This window comes from Heterodontus francisci, chromosome 9 (assembly GCF_036365525.1).
Source record: "Heterodontus francisci isolate sHetFra1 chromosome 9, sHetFra1.hap1, whole genome shotgun sequence".
NCBI classification, from domain to species: domain Eukaryota; kingdom Metazoa; phylum Chordata; class Chondrichthyes; order Heterodontiformes; family Heterodontidae; genus Heterodontus; species Heterodontus francisci.
The window spans coordinates 81,214,204-81,240,381 of NC_090379.1; the positions used below are offsets into that span (position 1 = coordinate 81,214,204).

At 40.5% G+C, this 26,178-nt stretch overlaps 1 protein-coding gene across 6 annotated transcripts in view; it reads right to left on the reverse strand.

The window, feature by feature from the left end:
- dph6 (diphthamine biosynthesis 6) overlaps positions 1 to 26,178 on the reverse strand; it is a 391,285-nt gene that overhangs the window by 154,095 nt on the left and 211,012 nt on the right. For all 6 annotated transcript variants that reach the window (XR_010975725.1, XM_068039383.1, XM_068039384.1 and 3 more), the window contains 3 exons: positions 12,133 to 12,280; positions 7,802 to 7,924; positions 3,867 to 3,996 (listed from right to left, as the gene is read on the reverse strand). Coding sequence is in view for 5 of the 6 variants with exons in the window: in XM_068039383.1 (XP_067895484.1) it covers positions 3,867 to 3,996; positions 7,802 to 7,924; positions 12,133 to 12,280 (401 nt within the window). In the remaining variant the exon portion in view is untranslated. The remainder of the gene's footprint in view (positions 1 to 3,866; positions 3,997 to 7,801; positions 7,925 to 12,132; positions 12,281 to 26,178) is intronic.

The following is a 26,178-nucleotide window of genomic DNA, read 5'->3' on the forward strand; positions in this document are numbered from 1 at the left end:
TCCCAAACCGCAGCCCACGCTCGAATCCCAAATCGCAGCCCACGCTCGAATCCCAAACCGCAGCCCACGCTCGAATCCCAAATCGCAGCCCACGCTCGAATCCCAAACCGCAGCCCACGCTCGAATCCCAAATCGCAGCCCACGCTCGAATCCCAAACCGCAGCCCACGCTCGAATCCCAAATCGCAGCCCACGCTCGAATCCCAAACCGCAGCCCACGCTCGAATCCCAAATCGCAGCCCACGCTCGAATCCCAAATCGCAGCCCACGCTCGAATCCCAAATCGCAGCCCACGCTTGAATCCCCAATCGCAGCCCACGCTCGAATCCCAAATCGCAGCCCACGCTCTAATCACAAATCACAGTCCACATTCTGATCATGGATAATTGCCAACACTGTGATCTCAAATTTGGAATCATATTCTGTTCACAAATCACAGTCATCTTCTGATAAACAAATAGATCCCACATTCTGATCACCTATCAGTGCCCACATTCAACTCATGAATCACAATTGAATTTCTCATCACAATTCAGCACCCACTTTCTGGAAACAGATCAGAGCCAATATTCTGATCACAAATCAAAACCACATTCTTAACATGAAACATTGTCCACATAAATTGGAGTCCATAATCACATTGCAACTGTGTGCGAGACTCACATCACAAGTATTAACTTGAGAGTTATTAGTCAAAACCTGTGTTTGGGTTTGACCTCTCTGATAAATCAAAAGTAGAAATTCACTCAGATTAGGTAGAATTTATGGTGAGAGACAGTGAGAGAGCAAGTACACAATTAAACACCACCTTGCTTTTGAAAATACTGAAGCCGCCTTCTCCACCCAGCTTATCAACTTTGCTAGTATAAGTGATGTCACCAGGAAAACGAATTTAAACACAAGCAATATAATTGGGAGAGTTCAGGACTAAACATTTGAAGACATGCAGGATCTGGCTCACATCCCACTGAACAGAATCGTGCTTCATGGTCATACATACATACATACATACAGAGATACAGCACTGAAACAGGCCCTTCGGCCCACCGAGTCTGTGCCGACCAACAACCACCCAGTTTTTGGATTATAGCAGAACAAGTACCAAGACTACATGATGAGTATCTAACTTCAATCTTTATTGTGCTAATTATTACGCCATGACGTTTTGAAGCGTTCAAGCTTACAGCAGCCTTTATTAACTAGAAGTAATCAAATACCTGAGCTTAAAGAGATCAGAAAATACCCCTAACCATTCAATACCTTCCTTTCCAGATCCTTAGGAGGAAATTTGCTTTTGGTTACAGGAAAGGATAAACTAATAAGTCCTTTTTTGCATTAAAATCGGGTGCACAGCTCTTATGCTACTATTTGGTACGACTGAGGTGGGAGCAGTGAACTGTTTATTCTCGTCCCACTTCTCCACAGGTCACAACATATATTTAAATTTTCCCACTTACCGATATGGTCAACCACATACTCAATTTACAACAAAATTATCAGTTTATTATAAAATAAGTCTTAACCAATAAAGAAGTAAAACAGACACACACAGATTGAAATATTAAAGCCGCTTATTTATCTTAGCCCCTCATACACCCACATACACACCGGTTAACTGGAAAGTAAAAGGGATTTTTGTTTATAGCGCTGCTACAAAGAAAACAGAAGAAAAAAACACTTAGGTTGAAAAGAAGGTACGGAAAGATGTCCTTTGTTTTGGTGTCCCAAATGCTTACAGACAGCTGTCACTAGAATCTTTAAAACAGTTCTTTCCAGGTGATGTTGAAGATCAGTTTGGGTAGGCTTTCCAAGAAATGCAGCTACAGAGGCCTCAGATAGGTCTTACAGCAGAAATGCGGCATCAAGGGTTTCAGTTCCCAGACATTTGATACACAGGGTTTCTTCAAATACAGTTGGAAATAGGAAACTGACACACTGAATGCAGAATTTTGTTTCAAGATAGTGGGATGAGCTGGGTCTTCTTCTTGGGCAGGCATAAACCAACTGGCTGTTGTAACAATTCAATTTGAAACTAAAAACATTCCAGAAGTCAAGCCTCCTGACCTCAATAAATCTTAGTCTGTCACCTCTTTGCAAGTCAAGAAACAACCCCTGCTGGGTGAATATCCAGACAGGTGCCTTCCAGTAAGACTTGTTTACAAGCCAAGTCCAGGAACCTTCAGGTGACTTCTTTAAAAAAAAAACACAAAATTCAGCATCTCAAGATTCCAGGTGAATCAGTGTCCATAATTCAACTATAAGTCCTTAAAAAACATTTTACAAAAAAATAGAAGCACTCTCGTAACATACCAAAGCCCATGATTCTAAGTTGGGAGAAAACTTATACTTTCCTGAAGAAATAGAGCTTTCCTTCCAGAAGAGTATTTCTATAAAAAGTCAGTTAGATGTGTTTGGGCCTGTACAGATTCAGAAAGTCTGAAATGACAACTAATACAGGGTTCTGATGAATAGAGGTAAGATTATTCAAATAGGCATTACTGGACTCCTTATAAACTTGGAAAATCAAATTGGGATGAAAACCAGATTTTTTCTGCTGGTGCTACAGGAACAGTAAGGACGACAAATAATACAGATTGTTCGATAATTATGATTAATTTAAATATTGTGCCCTTCTTTAGGACAGGATCAAACATTACAACCTGTACTTTGTTACGAAAGTACTTCCATTTTTCATTTTTTTTTGAGGACTTGTGTTAAAACTGAAAAGATTCCATGGATGTGTTTTCTTTAAACCAAGTTCACTGAAAGAACACTTGAGATGTTTGAAAACAACCTGTGCTGGAAATCATGTACTTTAAGCACAATAAACAACAGAAACCCTGGTGACCTAGGAAGATGTCTACAGAGAAGCCACATATCAAGGTTTATGGAGGCCCTGGAGGTTGACTTTATGTTTGGGGTGTGAACTGTTTTGAAGACAGTTAGCATTTTGCCTGCCAAGGAAAAACCACACAGCCCACCTCTTTCTCTACCTCTTTAAAGAAAGCCTGCGAAGATCTAGTGTGGGACAGCTAAAATCCCTCTGAGAAGCTGGAAAAACCTGTCAGATTAATTCTCAACACCGCCTGAAAAGAACTGCGTTAGAAAAGATCCCAGTGACTCGTCTTCATATACCTGGACGCCAGACCAAAAGGGACAACTGACTTCCTTCCATATCTTATTTTTTTTCTTCGGGAATTAGCAAATATTTGGCCAAAGTTTTTTTTTTGTAACAGACTTCTTCAGAGAGAATTTCTGTATTTTTTCACAGTGTATGTAAGTATGTGTGTGGGAAATTTAAAAAGGGAACTTCCATATTTCAAACAGTGTTAATGCTTTGCTTCGTTACTGGATAAGTCTTATTAGATAATAAACTGATCATTTTGTTGTATATTAAAGAAACTTGGTTGGTGTATTTTATTCTGGAATAAAGCGTAGAATATATGACTGACCGCGTCGGTAACTGGGTAAACATTTAAATATATGTTGTGACCTGTGGAGAATTGGAACTAGAAAGGACAGTGCACTCCACCCACCTCGGTCGTAACAACTTTGATAAACCTGGTTCTTCTCTTCTGACAAAAAGAGGTTAGGTTAACCTTGATCCTGCTTTTTTTCAAGATAGTTTGAAAAACTATTATGTGCCATTATAAGCAAGAGTAAAATATTTTATTGCCTATTTTATAAGGATTAGCTCAGAAATCAGTACATATGAATGCATGTCAGTTTTAAGGATAATTTAGAAAATTAAATAGTTGTTTCTCTCACACCTTGCCAAATATTTTGCATTCTAAGAATATTCATGTCTGTGAAACAGAAAAATTAAGCAGTCAAAATGGGCGTTTTGCAATATACCTGATATATTACCTTGCAGGTGGGCTTTGATTGAAATAGGACTGATAGATTGAATTTATGACACCAAAGTCACTCATGTTCTTCACGTACAGGTGAAGCAGAATGACATCCGATAACTTGTACTCTTTCATTTCCAACTCCACTATAACAAAACAAAAAGTAATCATCTTTCAACCAAACAACTAAAAGTTTTACATTAATATATTCTGAAGGAACTCTCACCCTTACATTTCCTTCCTATTTCTGTTCTGATTTAGAAAGTGTGCTACTCAATTGCTCAGTGATGTTAAAACATTTATGTAGGAAAATGAACGCTGCTATTGGAGAAAACTGCTGCAAATGTAGAATGTATTTATGGGTATGTGCATCTTTATTTCATTATGCTGTAAAAGTAAATTTTGGCATCCTTGAAGAGGATGCTGTCATCACAGCATGGTGGCTCTATTTTCTTTTATTCAGACTAAGAAGGTCTACGAGGAATACAAAGACAGGTTTAAAATGCATGTACATAAATGCACAAAACGTGGTGAATAAGATTGATGAGATATAAGGGCAAATAGCTGTGTTGGAATATGATGTAGTGGCAATAATGGAAACATGGCTTACAAATTCTGAGGACTGTGTGCTTAAAATTCAAGGATACAAAATGTTCAGAAAAAGTAGGGAAGGAAAAAAGGGAAGTGGGTGGCAGTACTGATTAGGGAAGACATTGTAGTGTTGGAAAGAGAGGATGCCCTTGAGGGTGCAAGGTCAGAATCCATTTGGTTAGAATTGCGAAGCTAAAAGGGTATGAACATACTATGTGGGAGTGGCGGGGGAGTGGGGGGGGGGGAGGAGAATAGTCTGTAGGCCTCGAAATAGTGAGAGAGAGATAGAGGAGCAAATCTGCAGGGAAATCACAGAGATGATTAAGAACAGTAGAAGTGGTGCTACTGTGAGATGTTAATAACTCTAATATAGATTGTAATAATGTTAGAGTCAAGGGAAAGGAGGGGGAAAGAATTTCTGAAATGGGTTCAGGAGAACTTCCTTGACTAGTATGTTCCCAGTCCAACTAAGGAGGAGACATTGCTGGATCTGGTGCTGGAGAATTAGGTGGGCCAAGTGGACCAAGTGTCTGTGTGAGAACACTTGGGTAAGAGTGATCATCGTATCATGAGATTTAGATTAGTAATGGAGATGAACAATCTAAAGTATAGCTTCTAAATTGGAAGAGGGCTAACTTCAATGTGTTGAGAGGGATCTAGCCAGGGTAAAATGGAACCAAAGTTTGACAGGAAAAACTGTAATGGAACAATGGGTGATCTTTAAGGAAGAAATGTTTCAGTTAGAGGCTAGGTACATTGCAAAAAGAGGGAAACACATGGGAACCAAAGCCAAGGCTCCTTGGAAGATGAGGGAGAAAGAGAATATGATGAAACAAAAAAAAAGAGAGTGCATGATTCATGTCAGGTGAATGTTTCAAGTGATAACCAGGCCAAATACAATAAGTTAAGAGGGGAAATGAAGAGGAAAATAAGACTGGCAAAAGAGACAAATGAGAATAGAATGAGGTATATGCTTAGAGGCACAGGGCAAGGCTAGAATACTTAATAAGTATTTTGTATTGGTGTTTACTAAGGAAGAGGATGCTGACAAAATATCAGTAAAAGCAGAGATTGTAGAGGTAATGACTGGAGTGAAAATTGATAGGTCAGGGTGTACTGGAAAGGCTGGCTATGCTCAGAGTTGTTAAGTCACCTGATTCGGATGGTTATCATCCCAGGTTGCCAAGGGAAATGGGGGTGAAAATAGTGGAACGGCTTGCCATAATCTTCCAATTTTCCCTAGGTACGGTGGGGGGGGGGGAATAGCTGTCAAGAGGATTGGCAAGTGCTAACTGTCATACCCTTGTTCAAGGAAGGGTGTAAGAACATTCCTGGTAACTGCAGGTTGGTCAGTTTAGGTTTTAGAAACAATAATCAGAGAAAAAATTAACCAGGCACATGGAGAAGGTTGAGTTAATTAAGGAGAGCCAACACAGATTTGTAAAAGACAGATCATGTTTGACTAATTTAATTGAATTTTATGATGAAGTAACAGAGAAGGTTGATGAAGGGAAAGCAGTGGATGTTGTCTATATGGATTTTAAGAAAGGATGTCAAGGTCCTTGATAAGGTGCAAAGGAGATTTACCAGAATGGTTCCAGGGATGAGGGAATTTAGCTACAATGTTAGCTTGGAGAAACTGGAGTTGTTCTCCTTGGAGAAAAGGAGGATGAGTGGAGATCTGTTAGAAGTGTACTAGATTATGACAGGTTTAGATAAGGTAGACAAAGAAAAGCTTTCCCCATTAGCTGATGGTGCAAGGACTAGGGGTATGTGAGGAAGAACTTTTAACACAGCAAGTGGTAATGACCTGGAACTCGCTGCTTATGAGGATGGTAGAAGCAGAGACAGTCAGTGATTTCAAAAGGAAACTGGATTGGCACTTGAGGAAAATAAACTTACAGGGCTATGGGGATAGAGTGGGGGAATGAGACTGACTGGAGTGCTCTACAGAGAGCTGGCATGGACTCAATGGGCTGAATGGCCTCCTTCTGTGCCACAATGATTCTTGACTCTATGAGTTAACAGCATTTTTACCCTACATCCCAGAATGTGATTAGAATTACCTTTATTCTACAATGCATAACAAAAGAAGGATAAGCTCCATCAGGATGTATAAGCCTTGTTCAAAGTGTTCCAATATATCTACCTTTGTCACGTTCTTCTTTCTTCTTCTTCTTCTTTTGGGCCTCCTTATCTCGAGAGACAATGGATACGCGCCTGGAGGTGGTCAGTGGTTTGTGAAGCAGCGCCTAGAGTGGCTATAAAGGCCAATTCTGGAGTGACAGGCTCTTCCACAGGTGCTGCAGAGAAATTTGTTTGTTGGGGCTGTTGCACAGTTGGCTCTCCCCTTGCGCCTCTGTCTTTTTTCCTGCCAACTACTAAGTCTCTTCGACTCGCCACAATTTAGCCCTGTCTTTATGGCTGCCCGCCAGCTCTGGCGAATGCTGGCAACTGACTCCCACGACTTGTGATCAATGTCACACGATTTCATGTCGCGTTTGCAGACGTCTTTATAACGGAGACATGGACGGCCGGTGGGTCTGATACCAGTGGCGAGCTCGCTGTACAATGTGTCTTTGGGGATCCTGCCATCTTCCATGCGGCTCACATGGCCAAGCCATCTCAAGCGCCGCTGACTCAGTAGTGTGTATAAGCTGGGGGTGTTGGCCGCTTCAAGGACTTCTGTGTTGGAGATATAGTCCTGCCACCTGATGCCAAGTATTCTCCGAAGGCAGCGAAGATGGAATGAATTGAGACGTCGCTCTTGGCTGGCATACATTGTCCAGGCCTCGCTGCCGTAGAGCAAGGTACTGAGGACACAGGCCTGATACACTCGGACTTTTGTGTTCCGTGTCAGTGCGCCATTTTCCCACACTCTCTTGGCCAGTCTGGACATAGCAGTGGAAGCCTTACCCATGCGCTTGTTGATTTCTGCATCTAGAGACAGGTTACTGGTGATAGTTGAGCCTAGGTAGGTGAACTCTTGAACCACTTCCAGAGCGTGGTCGCCAATATTGATGGATGGAGCATTTCTGACATCCTGCCCCATGATGTTCGTTTTCTTCGTCACGTACATCATTGCATATAGCCTATTTTTCCCAAAGTAATGACTTTCTGCTGGTAACAGGCCAAGTTTTCATCTTAGCACAATGACACACATGTATACTTGCTGTGGTGCTGAGGACAGTGGCATTTTTCAAACATTTGCCCATAATCCTGCTAGTTGTAATGCAGTGTTCTAAAACGATTTGGGTGGAAATGTTCTCTAAGGTCTCTTTTGCAGAATTAACAAATTATTCTAACTTCTGAGACTGACTGGAAGCATACCATTGAAATAAAAAAGGATTAAGGAAATACCTTGCAGCAGGGAAAATGTCTGCTTTGTTGCATCATTAATGCTTTTTCCTTCCATTGGAAAACATGCTCCACTAATCCACTGGTATCCTTTCTTTGTTTTCCAAGACCAATGATTCAACTTCTCTGAAAGAAAATAAATCACAAATTCATACAATATGGAGCTAATATATGCAGGATGGTGAATTCTTCTGTCATTCACCATTTAAAATCATTTAGGGCTCTGGAAGACCTCACCTCATGGTCCAATAGCCTGAAGCAGCTACATCAAAATCTTATTTACGTGCCGAGCACTATACACATACACACGCACAATTTGACAACATACATGCAGATAAAATAAATTATGACTGTTCTACAAAGGTGGGTGTAGGAGGGTACAATTAACTGACTGCAGCAAGAAATTACTGCTGTGTGACATGTTTCTATGGTGACAAAAACATTTTTATTCTAACAGGACATTTAAACTTGAAGATTGATGTTAACCTGTTTATGTAGAACAGTTTAATGCTCAGCTGAACATAATGTATAGCAAGAATATGGTGCAAGCACCTTAAGCACTTGCACCAAAATACTGCTCATCAGAAAATGTTCCCTTATTTGTCACTTTTCAGGTTGTACCATTTTAAATGCAACAAGCAATGTAATCTAATGTGTATACAATGTATTATGACTCAATGTAATTGAATACTTAAAACAAGTTTAAAAGTTAAACTGATGAAACCATCAAAAATTATTACAATATACTTTTATTAAAAACCGAACACTTCTAACAATCACTGTCTTAAAAATGGGGAATTCGTAAACTCTATGAAACATAACTTTATGGTCTCTGCATAATTTTTATAAAAGCTCCTTCACAGGTCCCTTAATGGAAGATTTAAACTGCATCCAACCACAGGTGCCAGAACCCTCTTGTATGTTGTCCAAGTGGTCGTGCTTCAACAATGAGTGCCAGCAGGCTATTCGAGCTTGCAGATCTATCACAGCTGAGCCTCATTCTGCCCTCACCCAATGCCCTCACCCAATGTTCACTTTGCAGCAAGGATTGCTAGCCGGAACTCTAGCTGATATTTCCCCTCTTTTGCACACTGAGGCTGATTCACCCAATGCTGTCACACTGAGATCAGCTAAATTGGCACCTACCAGGAATCAAATGCAGCTTTTCTTGACTAAGCACAGTACCACATCATGCAGTGCCACCGACAGCACTCTTAAAAAGTTCTTTTTTTGTGTGCAGGTGTTACCTATAATGCAATGACAGCTTCATATCTCTAACTGCAAAGCTATTTGTTCATCAACAGTTGAAGATCTGTACACGTTTAAGCATTATGCCAAACATCTTTGTTTATGACACCCATTCCTAATCTTAAAATTTAAAGGGAATACTAAAGATAACAGCTATTTATATATAAAAAAAAAATTGGCAATTAACTTATTTTCTTTCATCATGACAATATTTAAAAGTTAAAATCTGGAATCTGAATTTGAAATTTAACTGGGGCATAGTCAGCTGCTAATCTCTGCTGACATCCGAGTTGCAATTATTCTGAAAAGATTTTTGACAATCTGTACTGTTACTCTGAAGTTACACAGTCAACCATCTTTTCGATCCTTCCCAAACAAACCCTACTGTCACTCTAATGACGGCAACTTCTTCCTTGAAATTCCTGTCAGCTATACAAGGTCATTTCTAAAATTTATTTTCCTGGTTTTTCAAAGAGGATACAGACAGACTGGTGAATTGTGCACACGTGGCAGGTGCGAGTTAATGTGGATAAGTGGGAAGGGATTCACTTTGGGAGGAACAAAATGGAGAGGCAGCATAATCTAAATGGTACTATTTTGAGGGGGTGCAAGAGCAAAGGGCCCTGGGGATGCATATTCACAAACCTTTGAAAGTGGCTGGGTGAGTTGAGAAGGTGGTTGAGAAAGTGTATGGGACACTTGGGTTTGTAAATAGGGGCAATGAATACAAAAGCAAGGATGTCACGCTAAACTGTTACAAATCACTGGTTAGCCATTAGCTGACGTACTGTGTACAATTATGGACACCACATTTTAGGAAGGATGTCGAGGCCTCAATAAGATATTGGATATGGTGCCACACAAAGGTTAATACACAAGATAAGGGCTCTTGGAGCTGGGGATCATATACTAGCATGGATAGAGGATTGGTTAACAGACAGGAAGCAGAGACTAGGGATAAATGGGGCATTTTCAAGTTGGCACGCTGTGAACAGTGGAGTGCTACAAGGATCAGTGCCTCAACTATTTACCATCTATATTAATGACTTCGACAAAGGGACCAAGCGTAATGAATCCAAGTTTGCTGATGATACAAAGCTAGGTGGGAATGCTGTGAAGAGGACACAAAGAGGCTGCGAAGAGATCTAGGCAGGTAGTGTGAGGTTATTGACTTTGGTAATAAGAATAGAAAAGCAGAATATTTTTCTAAAAGACATGAAACTTGTAAATGTTGATGTTGAGAGAGAGACTTGGGTGTACTTGTATAAGGAACAAAGAAAGTTAGCATGCAGGTACAGCAAGCAATTAGGAAGGCAAATGGCATGTTGGCCTTTATTGCAAGAGGATTGGAGTACAAGAACAAGGAAGTCTTGCTACAATTGTACATGGCTTTGATGAGACCACACTGGGAGTACTGTGTACAGTTTTGGTCTCCAAGTCTAAAGGAGGATATAAATGCTTTGGAGGTGGTATAGTAAAGGTTCACTAGATTGGTTCCTGGGATGAGAGAGTTGTTCTATGATGAGAGGCTGAGGAAATTGAGCTGATGCTCTTTGGAGTTTAGAAGAGTGAGGTGATCTTATTGAGACATACAAGATTCTGAAGAGGTTTGACAGGGTAGACACTGAGAGGTTGTTTCTCCTGGCTGAACACGGGCACACAGCCTCAGGATATGGGATCATTCATTTAGGACTGAGATGAAAAGAAATTTCTTCACTTGGGGGTTGTGAATCTTTGGAATTCTTTACCCCAGAGAGTTTTGGAAACTCCATCATTGCATATATTCAAGGCTGGGATAGATAAGATTTTTGATCTCTCATGGAATCAAGGGATATGAGGAGCAGGGGTGGGGTGGGGGTTGGAGGAGTGGATTTGAGGCAGAAGATCAGCCATGATTGTATTGAATGGTGGAGCAGGCTCAAGGAGTCATATGGTCTACTGCTGCTCCTAGTTCTTATGCTTTTATGGAGAAGGATACCAGGCATACATTTTGGTAGGATGAATGAGGAGAGGCAATGTAAAATAAATAGTACAATTTTGAAGAGGGTACAGGATCAGAGGGGCCTGGGGGTGTAGGTATGCAAATACTTGAAGATGGCAGGACAAGCTGGGCTGTTAGAAAGGCATACGAGATCCCTGGCTTTAATAATTGAGGCATAGAGTCCATTACAAGGAAGTTAGGCTAAACCTTTATAAAACATGGTTTAAAATAATGAATGGTTTTGATCGCGCAAATAAGGAGAAACTAGATCCAGTGACACAAGGGTCGGTAACCAGAGGACAAAAATTTAAGGTGATTGTTAATAGAACCAGAGGTGACATAATGAAACATATTTTACACAGTGGGTTGTTGTAATCTGGAATGCAGTACCTGAAAGCAGATTCAAGAGTAATTGTCAAAAGGAAATTGAATAAATACTTGAGGGGAGAAAAATTACAGGGCTATGGGGAAAGAGCAATGGGCTACGGGACTAACTGGACAGCTCTTTCAAAGAGATCAGGCACGATGTGCTGAATGGCCTCCTTCTATGCTATATCATTCCATAATTCCATGAGGCACTTCAGTTATTTGGAGAGACTGGAGAAGTTGGGATGTCTTCTTAAAGATGAAAAAGTTAAGGAGAGATCTAATAAAGGTATTCAAAATTATGAGGGGTTTTGATACAAGTAGGGAGAAACTGTTTCCTCTGGCAAGTGGGTCGGTAACCAAGGTCATTGATTTAAAATACTTGTCAGAAGAACTAGAGAGGAAATGAGAAATGTCTTCCTACATAAGGTTATGTTCTGGAATGCATTACCTGAAAGAGTGGTAGGATCAAATTTCAGGAACTTTCAAAGTACTTGAAGAGGATTCATTTGCAGAGCTATTGGAAAATAGCTGGGGCATGGTCCTAAATTCGACAGCTCTTTCAAAGACCCAGCACAGGCACGATAGGCCAAATGGCCTCGTTCAGTGCTGCAAGATTCTATGTGAAGCCATACTATTGTTATAGTCTTCAGTGCAATAACTTTTCATTTAAGTGCTTTCTCACTGATTGTCTATTATTAATTAACATATACCATTACTTTTTTAGTCATCAACTCACCAACTTTGGAGGAACTACTTGAGGTGAGATTCCAAGTGATCTGTGGTTTTGACATCTCCCTGCAATCCTCACTTTCTGTGCAATGCTGCTGAATACAGCAAGACGAACAGGATTTCATTTCAGTAAGAACTGTATTGGAAGTTATATGCTGCAGAAAAAAAATGTAGTTAAAAATTAATTTCTTCTTCACAAAGAACACATAACTATATGGACCCTGATTTTAACAGCAGGGCAGCACTGACATGGCGCTTGTCGTCTTCCTGAACAAAAGGGCCTGAGGTCTGCAGAAGGCGGCTGCCGAGCCGTTAAAATCAAGCAGCAGATGGTTGCCACCAGGGACTCATGGCAACTGTCCAGTTAAGTGATCCAGGAGGGGAATTCCAGTCAAGGGAATGAGCGGGAGGAAGTCCAGTGTTTCCTTGTGGGGCACTCCTTCTCCTCCTGGCTCACAGGAAACTAAAAAAAAAGACTGCCCTTCTGCCTGGTTTTTGCATGGAGGAGAGTTAAAATTGACTCCATGGTTTCAAAGTTGGTCTGAAACTATATTATACCAAGTTGCATTAGCAATTCTAGAATTTGGAGCAATTCTGACCCCTCATATTGTGCCCTTGACATTTCTGAATAGTTAAATAATTATGTTGTATCACCATAACTGCAGACTTCTACAAATATTGCAATACCATGTTTCTTCATGAATCTACTTGGATTCTGTGAATTATAATCAATATATCCACATATATTGTTATGACCGAGGCGTGAGCAACGCACTGTCAATTCAGTCCCATCACTCCACTGGTCGCAGCATATTATCAAAGTTTTCCCACCCAACCAGAAAACAGCCAAATTATACACTCTAGTAACCCCTAGAATAAAATAGACCAAACCAGGTATTTTTAGACAACAACAAATTAGCTATTAAAAACTAAATCTTAAACACTATTAAGATAAACCTATGTCTAAAGACCTTATAACTTCTTACTTTATCCTAAAACTCCCTCATTCACACACATACATTCAAAAACTAACAGTTAACTGGTTTTAAAAGTGGTGTTTTTAAAAATAATTAGCTGTTTCTTAAGAATAAATAAGTCTTTGTGGGTTACGTTCCTGATGGGTGAGATATCCGAGTGTGAAAATAATCAAATGCCTCCTGAAGTCTTCACACGGATTTTATGAAACAGTCTCTGAGTCGATAGGCATTCAAAGCACTTTGGCTGCAGCAGGCGTCACACAGTTCTTTCAACCATGAGCACTGCAATAGGTCCACTTGAATTTTTTTTTAAATCGACAGTCTCTCAGTCAAAACTTTACTCCAGCAATACAAAGGGTTTTTTTCCTCCTTAGACAATTAACTTGGCCTGTAGCTCCTTGTAGAATTTCTGCTGTGAGAAATAGACAGCTCCTTTCTACAGTAAGCACGCTTCACTGGTGGCTGTTTCAGACCGGTTTTTGCCAGTTTTACACAATCAAATCAAAACAAAACATTATACCATGTGACCCCTCTCTCCTGCTGTGGCCGAGGGACAGGTACAGCTGGCACCCTGTGCTCAGTCTTAAAGGCAGACACTGTTTTTTTTAATCCGAGGAGAAAAAAACAGTTCTGTGACAGTAACTGCTGAGAAATACCTATAATGCATCAAAAAGCTGTTTACAGCATTTTTGTGTTATATGTACATCATACCATTTGCCGTACTGCTAAATACAGACAGTGTTTTCAAAACAAAACATTCCAAAAACATACTTGTCTCAACTTAGTTGCCACAAATTTGAAAAATTGGTTCACTTACACATAGGGCTGAATTTTACTGGCCACTGGTGGCGGCTCTTCATCAACATACGTAAATCAACATTTAACATATTCACACAAACTTACGTCCCACTCAGATATTACAGCTGCCGTTCGTGCTGTGCCCGCGACTCCATATGGAGTTCCGGGCGAGAACCTGGCGGGGAGGGGGCAGTAATAAAATTTTCAGGGTGGGAGGGTGGAGGAGAGGGGAAATCGATCTTTATTGGATGTGGGAATGGTGGGAAGGGGTTGAAGGGCATAATATTGAAGGCCGGGGCGGGAAGTTCGGGTTTGTGAACAATCAACTGATGGTCATTTCACTGCCTGGATTGACCTTTGAGGGGGTTGGGGAAGGGCCTCCATCATTTATTTTAAAATGTATTAAAAATCATTTATACTTACCCTTCAACAATTAAACTTATTTGTAAGGGCTTAAAGCCTTTAAAAATGGCACCTGCGCAGTGGCGCTGGATGTCGTGGCTGGAGATGCGGAGGCTGCCCCCTCTATGTCATCGGGGGTGGCTGCTCCGCCCCCTCTATTTAAATGAGCCCCCACACATAATATCGCGGGGGCTCGGGGATGACGCAACCACACGGGATGCACGCCGTTCTTACAGTGCACCGCCGCGAAGTGTGGCGCACTCATAAAATTCAGCCCATAATGTAGTTTAGTTGGGAAAATATTAAAATAGAGTGTCTCGCGACGTGAAACAAGACAAATCTCCAATTGTCACATACATAGTTTAAATCCATGTTTCTATTGACCTGATATGTCTCATGTAGCAGAGGATAAAAGATCTTGCTATTCTATTTTAAGATTTATCTAACAATGAGACAACTCTTTCCACACCTCAAGTTCACAAAATTCAAACAGTGTAAACCGACAAGTTAGAGACAGAAGCAGAAATAGTACTGAATTGCCACAACCCATGGACCAACGTTTGGATCAAAGCAAAATATATGGATGCTGCAAATCTGAAATAAAAATAGAAAATCCTGGAAACATTCAGCAGGTCTGTCAGCATCTGAGGAGAAACAGAGTTACCGTTTCAGGTTTGTAACCTTTCATCAGAATTTGAACACCTCTGACACAGATTAAATGAGCAGAACAGCAGCAGATGCAGTTTAGTATAACATAATGTGAAGTAATATGCTTTGATGTAAGAATAACAGAAGGGGCAGAGTCTAAATGGGAGAGCACTAGTACAACAAACAAATGAGCTCAGGCACATAAAACATTAAAAGATCTTCCCAACTGCAAAAAAAAAGTGTGCAAATTTTAGGTGAACCATTTTTTCATGTTTAGCTATGGGAGAATCATGACTTTCAGTACTATTGTAGTTATAAAGAGCAATGTTTAGATCTCATCTGAACTACCGCATTCAGTTTTGGATGTCCCAACATTATACTGGCCTTAGAGAAAGTCCATTGAAGATTCACCTGAGGGATAGCTGGGAGAGACTTTCGCTATTGGTACAACCTCAGTAGAGACCACTAACTTGAAAACAAGAGGTATGAACTTCCTAGTGACCGATTAAATAATCACACACAATTTCACATTTTAAGACTTTTACTATAACAATTAAACTATTACTCAATATTAACTAAACAGTACTTAACTTGTGATTAGATCAAAAGTCAATAGTTGTTTGCCTTTAATAGTTCTCAGAAACCATGGCCAGAATTTTATATTGGGCCCCGCCCACCAGCCAAAAGGTCAGGGGCGAGCCCACCTCCCCTGGGCCTGGGCTTTGGGTTGGAGGCGGGTGGGGGGGATAGAGGGGGCCGGGGGGCACAAGGTGCCAGATCAAGAGGCCCCCCCACAGTCTACAAGGACCTGGCAGCCTTCTGGAGGCCTGAGGCGCCCACCGGCTGCTGGAAAAGTACCAGCCACGGCAGGAGAAGGCCCTTACGTGGCAGTTCATTAGTCACTTAAGGGCCTTGATTGGCCTGGGATGGGCAGGCAGTTTTTTGCCACCACCACCCCTAGTAAAATTGCAGCAGGGGCGGGAAGGCGTCGGGAACGGCACCCCCTGCCACCCACTCAATTTTACAACGCCTCCCCCCTCCCCACCAGGTCGCTCTTGTGGGGAGGCATAAAATTCCAGCCCATAAGTCTGACCATAGCAAAACCACCTGGGCCTTCCTTTGTTTCTAGGTGTTAAAAATTTAACTGAAATCTGCATTTTTAGAGACTCTGGTTCCTTGTTTACAATCTGAGAGTCTGGGAGAGCAAAACCCATTGTCCTTTAGGTTTACAGCTTTGCATCCTGCTATCAAAAGGGTCTTTGATCTGGGTTCCTTGTTCTCATGGCAACCAAGACCTCCAGCTTGTCTCTGGACAGAATTTGTGAGGTGTCACATGTTTCTTCCGAATGCTCATTTTACATTGCATTAAAGATCACCGTTTTTAAAACATAAACATATGATATGGTCAGGTGGGTGATGGTGTGGCTGGTTTCTACTGTTCACCTCCCAACTGACCACAGACAGTTTTTTGTTCAAATTAGTGTTTCAACCACTGTGTTTTGTTTGCCAAATAAACAGACAGTGGCAGGTTTTCTCGTCGGTTTGAAACAGAAGATTAAATATTTATTAAACAATATTCGTCACCCCAAATATTCGCAACACCACCCAACACAACTAGGTGTGCTTTCTGGGTCATTGGAACTTGCCAGTGCCCTTATAATAAATCTATTTTACTGATTTAAGTGGAATTTCCTACTTGGTATATGCAGTCTTCGATACAGGGGATTGGATATGAGTTGGCCTTGGTGACTGCACTGACCTTGCGGTAATCAATACAGAGTTTGGTTGAACCATCAGGTTTGGGACTAATACTATATATAGGAGAGCTCCAGCTGCTCTGGCTGAGTTCAATTAAATTGTTTTCCAGCATGTACTGGATTTCCTGGCAGACCTGAGCTAGCTTGTTGGGGTTCAATCTATAGGGGTTTTGTTTTATTTGGTGGGGTTTCTCAGACATCCACATCATGTACTGTTCAGGGTGTACAACTCCATTTGTCCCGACAGACCTCCTTGAACTCCTGTAGTAATGTGGTTCACTCCTGTCTTTGCTGTTCGGAGAAATAGACAAGCACTGTGTCTAATCTCCTTAGAATTTCAGTGTTTTCCAATTTGGCATTAGGGGGTTCAATTTTAGAACTTTCAGGATTCTCTTCCTCGTCAGGTTTGTCCTCACTACTGCTCTGCTCCTCCACTGCTTTTACTGCCTCTGCCTCAGAATAGTCTGTCTGTGCTATCCTTTTTATAACAGGGACTGCCTGCTGGGCTTCAATTAAGGAGGGCCTAATGTATATCTCCTATTCTTCTAAATGTCCAAAAAATGTTTCAGCCAGCCAGACCTCTGTCATCTGACTGATCTACTGGCTCAGCTCTCTCTGGGGGAGCTTGCCTGGCCATGACCCTGGTTACTGCACAGGCAGGAAAGATTCCAGGAACTAAGTCCTGTATTTGTTGTCTCCCTGGCCTCATTTGGCTGCTCTAAGACCATTGGGACTGCTACCACCTTATTTCCAGTCAAATCATTGCTGAGTAGCAAGTCCATTCTGGCCACAGTTAGACTAGGGACAATCCTTACAATAACCCGTCAAGAAATGAGGTGACACTGCAAGTGGACCCGATACAAGGGTACAATACATGTATCCTCTTTTTATTCCTTTTATCAGAACCTTTGCTTTTAGCAAGCTCACTGGTGGGATGCTCATTCCTTTATCCAGCTTGAAGGATTGAGTGGCCCTTGTGTCTCGAAGCAGGGCAATGGGTTTGCCTGTCTCACTGGAGAGGTTTGGGGACAGCTTTCCTTTCAAAGCGAAATCCTGATATCCTTCACAGATTTTCTCTACTTCTGCCGTACCTACGGTGGTATATTTTTCGGAGTTCCTTATCACGGTAGGGCCACTGGTGGGTCTGCCTTGCTACCTGCTGATGAAAGGTCATTAACCTGAATCCTTAACTTTGCTTCTCTCTCCACAGATGCTGCCAGACCTGCTGAGTATTTCCAGCACTTTTTGGTTTTATTTCAGATTTCCAGCATCTGCAGTATTTTGCTTTTATTTTAGAGTTTGGGAGTGTCTTTGTTTTAGCTTATTTTGTGTGCAGCTCACATCTAGCTGTCTCATTTGCATGTAGATGGGGTTAATGGTTTTAGTTCTAGTAGACATAGATGTGTATTGCAGTGCAGGAGGTGGTATTTGTCATGTGACTATGTCCTCCATCTTGTTGAAAGTAAATGTACCAGTCTTTGAAAATTGTTTTTTTTTTAAAAATCGCTGCACTTCTCATGAGCGTGACGCATACCACAAAGCCCAGCGTTCATAATACTACAATGAGAAACTCAGTAAATTTTCATTATACTAGCTGTAGAAGATTTAAAGTGGTCCTATACACATTTCTCTTCCAGCTAACTTTCCTAGGACCTAAAAAAGTTATGATTCTTCCATAATTGCATCCTTGGGGAACTTAAGTGGTTCGCCTAAAACAGCCTATCAATACTCTTCATATTAGCAACCAAGTTTCAAAGATGGGATTGAACAGCTTAATATACTCTCTTCCAATGCAGAAAATTTGCTCTGAAGAACTGTCAGTTCCAACAAGCTGGGCCTCTTAACTTTCAGTCTGAGGACACACTCCTGGAGAGCGGGCCTTAGTAGAGTTCTTGTAACTATGGGGTGAAGAAAATTCCCCTTCCTAGTTTGCAACTTCAAAATGCTAATTTTGGGGCTTTTCAAAGCCCCAAAAAATCTTAAGGATTTTGCAATCCAGATCAAAGAATTTTTTTTGATATCTAAGGAAATCATTGCTAGTTGATAACTAAGCTTGTAACTCCTCACATCCAGAGAGCTGGAGACCCCAGTCAAATACGACAACAGAGCTATAAAATTGATATTGACTGTGGCACCGAGTGAGGATATAATTGCTATGTCTAAGTACAAGATATCTCCAGGTAGCTACCTAAATGGTGAAACCCTTATAGATCAATCCAATTAGTATAAAATATTCAGTATTTTTAACATACAAACAAAAATGCAGGTTCCATAACATAGTGAAAACATTATCCACTTTATTAGAATTGGGGAATGAGCTTGAAGGGAGATTTGGAAGGGTAAGCTAGATGGACAAACATTCTTCTCCTGCCTAAGCATGACGACTCTGGCTAAGTTTATGAGCCCTCTTTCTATTTTAGCATTTTCCATGATATAGCTACTGTCAATGACTCAAGAACTGGATCAATCAACAGAGATGACGTAACAACCCTGTCTGTTTCTCCAGTCAAAGAGGAATGAGCTGGTATCTGGTGCAAGAATATGTGGGAAACAACAAAATCACATGGAAAGTCCAAGTCCAATGCTCCATTTCTCCAATGCAAACAGCATATGTCTTCATTCTTCTCTATCAATCACCCTATTTGTATTCAAGGAAGCAGGCAGTGATAGTCCCTTCAATAAGTGGATCCGGGAAATTAGCTGAAATAAATTACTTGTATTATCTAAAAGCAGACAAACTTTAATAAAGCCAGCTCGTTCCTGAAGAGTCATTTGAGACAGATCTTTCTCCAATTTTGCAGCTGTCTTATTTTTTAAGTTTATATTTAATAATATCTACCAAACTTCATCAGAAGTCTCTTTCCAACAGGTTTGAAATTTGGATCATGTTTGTTAGAGTATGGGCACAGCTGTCTCCATCGACTTAGCAGATCTGCAAATTTCTTGGCAAATTTAATGGCAAAGCCATCATACATGATGCCCTTCCCATTTGTATATCTATTTAAAAGTAGTAGACATACTGGGTTGATCCAGGGCATGGGGATTATACTATAGCACATCCACTGTGTAGTTTGGACACAATGTGTTCATTATATTTCAAGTCTTCTATAGATTGTTCTCAGGGTTATACTGCTCCCCATCCAAAATATCTGCAGAACATTACTATTTCAGTATTCAAATGAGATACAGCTGAATAATCTACTAAAGATGTCTAACACTATGGAAAGTAGTTCACTGTTACTATAGTCAAACACATTACATGTTGTAAGGAGAACTGAACACCAATCTAAGCTTGCAAATTGAATTGGGTCTTTTTGGATGAACAGCAGAATTTTGTCCACTTTGAATTACTTCTGATTACTGATTCTGTAACAAGTAATCTATTCAGCAGCAAAATAAATAAAAGAGAAACAGATATGTGGAGTGCCATATGATTGTCTGCATTGTTAGACACTGGTTAAATAAGGCTGTGTACTGTAATTGCAGTTGGAATGAGGCTTAGTTTGGAAAGAGATTTATGTGTCGTCAGATAGCTCTTAAAATATGTTTGAGGCGGCAAAAAAAAATTGAAGATATTATTGTGGATAGGTGGGAAATGGCATGGCTAGTTTCCACTGGTCACCTCCCAACTGACCAAAGATAGTGCTTTTGTTTAAATTAATGTTTCAGCCCCTGTGTTTTGATGGTCAAATAAAGAGACAGTGACAGATTTTCTCATGAGTTTAAAAACAGAAGATTAAATATTTATTGAACAACATCACCCAAAATGTTCGTAACACCACCCACTCACTCTCTCATGCACACTCAAGATAGATAGAATGTTACGACCGACTGCTCCAGTCAAAGCCCCCAATCAAAATATACAATTCTGAATGTGATGGGAGAAGCGCACTGTTAATTCAATCCCGTTCCTCCACAGATCGCCTAACATATCATTTTAAACTTTCCAAATTAAAGACCCAGTCAAATTGCAACATCTATTAACCCCCGAATGAGACTAACCAAACCAGGTGTCTTTAAATCAACAAATTAACTTTAATCAGAAAAACTAAATTCTTAAACACTACTAAGATATAAACAACATTTAAAAATAGAAAAATTAGCGTCCTTGCATATTACGCTCCTGCCGAATATGGAACAGTCCAAGGTTGTTTGAAGTCCTCATAGCCGTCCGATGGGGGAAAAAAGGTTCTTCAACAGTAGAACAGTCCGTAGTCTAATCCAGAAGTCGAAAGTGTTGCTGCTTCCCCAACGAAGAATTTCAAAAACTAATAACTTGCAAACACTTATAACGAATCAATTTGGCTTTAGAATTTTTGAGGGATAAAAGATTGTCACAGTGTAGCTTCCCTTCCTTCATTTTAAATTATCAGAGATCTGTGTTTTGGCTTGACGTTTTAGAATTTTGAGAGAATTATAGATAAACAGACTAAATTCTCTTCCTTCAGTTAAAATGGTCTGAAACCTCTCCTTTCAGGTGCTAACACACGGCTGTCTGTCTATCTTCTTGTTAGAACAGGCTGCTTCCACTATAAGTCAGTTCAAAATTAAATAGTAACAAATGTATCTCTCCATACTCAGTCCAAGTGGCTGTATCCAAAGCAACGAGGATACACGCTTTGAATCTCAGTCTCCGAATGGCTGTATCTCGGGTCAACAAAATTGCATTCTTTGACTCAGCTTCTACAGCCTGCTGCCTTAAAGCTGTACGGCTCCTTTTCCCAGCCTTAAAGGCATACTGCATTCTTCCCGGAAAAAAAACTACAAGATCATAACAAGAAGGTAAAGGGGAAGAGGCGTTACGAGTTCAAGGTGTAAAAGTCTGCTGTTTTCAGGAAAGACCTATGGGATCCTCCTGGAAGGTAAATATTTTTTAAAAGTTGCAGGCCAGTTTGCTGGTTGTCTTGCTCTTGTTGGGTTCTGAAGTCTTCTGGCAGTAAACACTTCAGTTGGAAGAGGTGCTGGTATTACTTAGTTCTATTTTCACAGGTGGAGGAGTTGTTCAAAAGGCACTCTCTTATTTCTCTGCCGCAGTTGGTTGCCAACTTGTCTTAGCAGGGTTCAACTATCTTAGCTGGAATTGATCTCTCTCTCAGTCTTGTGCTGGAATTCAAAATGGCTTTCGATGCTCCCTCTGTGGCTGGAGATCTCAGACTGAATGTTCTGATAACTTGATGACTAATGACTAGCATCGCTCTGCAACAAGGTTACCTTTAAAGGTAAATTCATAAAGTGTTAGTTTCGCCCACGTGACTTTGGGTTTTTGGTTCCTGAGGGGCTATACAATAGCTTCTGATTTCAGCCCATTTTGATAAGATGAAGGATGTTCACATTTTATTGTAGTGATTGTAGCTGGAGATAGTGTGTCTACTAGCACTTTTGTTTTATCTCACTTTGTGGGTAGCTCACATCCATCTGTGATGAGCTGTTTAATTTCAATGCAGACAGGGTTAATGACTTTCAGTTCTAGCAGACATGAATGTGTATTTCAGTGCAGGAGAAGGCATGTGTCATGTGACTTTGTCCTGCATCTTGTTTCAGGCTTTTTAAATGTTCTTTTTTTCTATAACTCTTTGATTTATTTTTGTATTTCCATCACTGCACTTCCCGTGAGCTTGACAATGAAGAGTTGAGGCCATGAATTACTGCAGTGCAGCACTGATGGAGTGCTGCATAGTCAGAAGCGCCGCCTTCGTATGAGATTTTAAACCGAGGCCCTGTTTACACTCTCAGGTGAACATAAAAAGTCCCAACGCACTGTGTGAAGAACAGAGAAGTTCTCCTGAAGTCACAACCAAATCTATCCCCCACCGAACTCCACCAAAAGCAGATTAATTGTTCATTTATCTCATTGCTGCTTCTGGAATCTTGCTGTGCATAAATTGGCTGCTAAATTTGCCTACATAATAATGTAATGATATGTTAGGGGCAAGTCATTCGTAGTGAATTGCTTTGATAGAATGTGAAAAGTACTTTATAAAAGCTCTTGGCCCTGTTCTTTCTTACTGCTACAAAGAACAAAGTAAAATTTTATAGAAAAATTCCCTCATCTTTACATTTTTGTGTCAATTTTCTGGGGTGGAATCATGTCAAAAAAATGATATCTTTATTATTTTTACATTGGTAACCTGTGAAACTAATGGGTACCAGAACCAGTACCTGTGATCTATTGATATGGACTTTATCCTGCACTCTTGTCAGTCCTTATGCCCGACTTTGATTGATTATTTTTCATGGAACATTGAATGGTTACAAAGATAAATAAGCAGCAGCAATGTGGACTAATAGTGAGGAGGAGAGTATGCCACTTTATTCAATAAAAAGTTAATACTGAGGAAACGAGACGATTTCTGGTATAGAAATGCTACACACCCATTGTCTTTAGTATCACTGTGATCAACCTCAGGTCTATTATAAGTTATACTTCGACTCCATTAAACTTTCCTGTGATTGCTCCATAAAAATTAACTGTAATAAGTGAACAGAAAATATGATGACTGAACTTCTAAAAAAAAAAGAGGATTTTTTTCCCTTTCTTCTGGAGTATCTGCCTGTCCTGTTTTTTATACACTTTGCTTGGAAAAAATTTTCCAACACATTAATTTAGAAAAGTGCAGTTCAAATGTATTTTATGTAGCCTAGGCTTTCCCATATGAAATATTTACTGGAGTGCAACATCATTTGTTTCATAAGAAACCTGTCGAGTATTCTGAACTGTATATGGAATGATAACAGGAAAATGGCTCGGCCTCAGCAAATATTTGTAACAATGGAGCAATCGATTTTACTTTTATTGTGATCTAATGTTGACCTATGCCATCATTACAACTGCTAAGAGAAACCTATTAATATGCTGCGGCAAAAATAGGCCTTAGAAAAAAAAGAGCAATTTTGCATCTTAGAAGTCAAGAAATTGTTATTTCCCCAAAGGAACAATGTCTTTTTGCACTCCATGAAAGGTTAAAACAATCTGAACAAAATTTCTATGGACATCTTAACCTTGAACTGGATGTTACTCAAGGGTTCAATAGAGATCTGAAATAGATGGATTTTAGCTGAGGAACAAAGGATGAAAATTAGAGCAAACTGTATAGATTCTTGCAGCCTGACAAGCACTGTAATAGAAGACATAGTCCAACAGCAGCGATGCCATACAATGCACAAAAAAGTCCAAAACATAGGAAATGCAAACTGCAACAAAAAAGTTCATATTCATTATTTGCCATCTCAGATGGCTTTTTGTGATTCTGGAATTTCAGGATTCAATCTAGTACCTCCCAGGATTGGAACTGTTATTTACAACAGAAATTTATATATTCATTACATTGCAAAATAATCTTTTCAATTCAATTGCAAAGCACATACTTGGAAACAACTAAATTATTTACATCATTAGGCCAAGAGTTTCTGCTTTGAGCACGGTGATCTGGGCACAAATTGAGCTTAAAATTCCACTTGTTTTAGGAAGTGACTTTGTTGGTTGATTTCCAAACAAACTCACTTGCATTGTGCCAAATATAAAATCTTCCATGAACCAGTGCAATTAGGCAGCACCTTAGAACAAAATTAAAAATTGCATAAATAATATTCCTTGATATATTTAAGAGTGGTAACCTGATGGAGTTTTATTAATACAGCTGTATATGGGTTTATGCCAAAAATAAGCATTTTTAATCAGAGTGTCTGGTCCGTCACCCATAGAAACATAGAAAGTAGGAGCAGGAGTAGGCCATTTGGCCCTTCGAGCCTGCTCCGCCATTCATTATGATCATGGCTGATCATCCAACTCAGTAGCCTGTTCCGGCTTTCGCCCCATACCCTTTGATCCCTTTGGACCCAAGAGCTATATCTAACTCCTTTTTGAAAACATTCAATGTTTTGGCCTCAACTGCTTTCTGTGGTAGCAAATTCCACAGGCTCACCACTCTCTGGGTGAAGAAATTTCTCCTCATCTCAGTCCTGAAAGGTTTACCCCATATCCTTAGACTATGACCCCTGGTTCTGGACTCCCCCACCATAGGGAGCATCCTTTCTGCATCTACCCTGTCAAGTCCTGTTAGAATTTTATAGGTGTTTATGAGATCCCCCCTCACTCTTCTGAACTCCAGTGAATATAATCCTAACAGACTCAATCTCTCCTCATATGTCAGTCCCACAATCCCAGGAAACAGTCTGGTAAACCTTCGCTACACTCCCTCTATAGCAAGAACATCCTTCCTCAGATAAGGAGACCAAAACTGCACACAATATTCCAGCTGTGGCCTCACCAAGGCCCTGTATAATTGCAGCAAGACATCCCTGCTTCTGTAGTCAAATCCTCTCGCTATGAAGGCCAACATACCATTTGCCTTTTTTACCACCTGTTGCACCTGCATACTTACCTTCAACGACTGGTGTACGAGAACACCCAGGTCTCGCTGCATATTCCCCTCTCTCAGTTTATAGCCGTTCAGATAATAATCTGCCTTCCTGTTTTTGCTACCAAAGTGGATAACCTCACATTTATCCACATTATACTGCATCTGCCATGCATTAGCCCACTCACTCAACTTGTCCAAATCACCCTGAAGCCTCTCTGCATCCTCCTCACAACTCATCCTCCCACAGTTTTGTGTCATCTGCAAATTTGGAGATATTACATTTAGTTCCCTCATCCAAATCATTAATGTACATTGTGAATAGCTGGGTTCCTAGCACCGATCCCTGCAGTACCCCACTAGGCACTGCCTGCCATTCAGAAAAAGACTCATTTATCCCTACTCTTTGTTTCCCGTCTGCCAGCCAATTTTCTATCCATCGCAATACACTACCCCCAACCCATGCTCACCTCTTATGTGGGACTTTGTCGAAAGCCTTCTGAAAGTCCAAATAAACCACATCCACTGGCGCCCCGTCATTAACTCTACTAGTTACATCCTCGAAAAATTCTAGTAGATTTGTCAAGCATGATTTCCCTTTCGTAAATCCACGCTGACTCTGCCCGATTCTACCACTGTTCTCTAAGTGCTCTGCTATAAAATCTTTGATAATGGACTCTAGAATTTTCCCCACTACCGACGTCAGGCTGACTGGTCTATAATTCCCTGCTTTCGCTCTACCTCTCTTTTTAAATAGTAGGGTTACATTAGCTACCCTCCAATCTGTAGGAACTGTTCCAGAGTCTATAGAATCTTGGAAGATGACCACCAATGCATCCACTACTTCTAGGGCCACTTCCTTAAGTACTCTGGGATGCATACCATCTGGCCCTGGGGAATTATCGGCCTTCAATCCCATCAATTTTCCCAACACCATTTCTGTACTAATACTGATTTCTTTCAGTTCGTCTCTTTCACTAAGCCCTGTGTTACCCAACATTTCTGGTATGATATTTGTGTCCTCCTTTGTGAAGCCATTTCTTTATTCCCCATAACCCGTGAGTTACCCAATTTTAAATAACTGAAAATGGCTTTAAAAACCATACAGAATCAT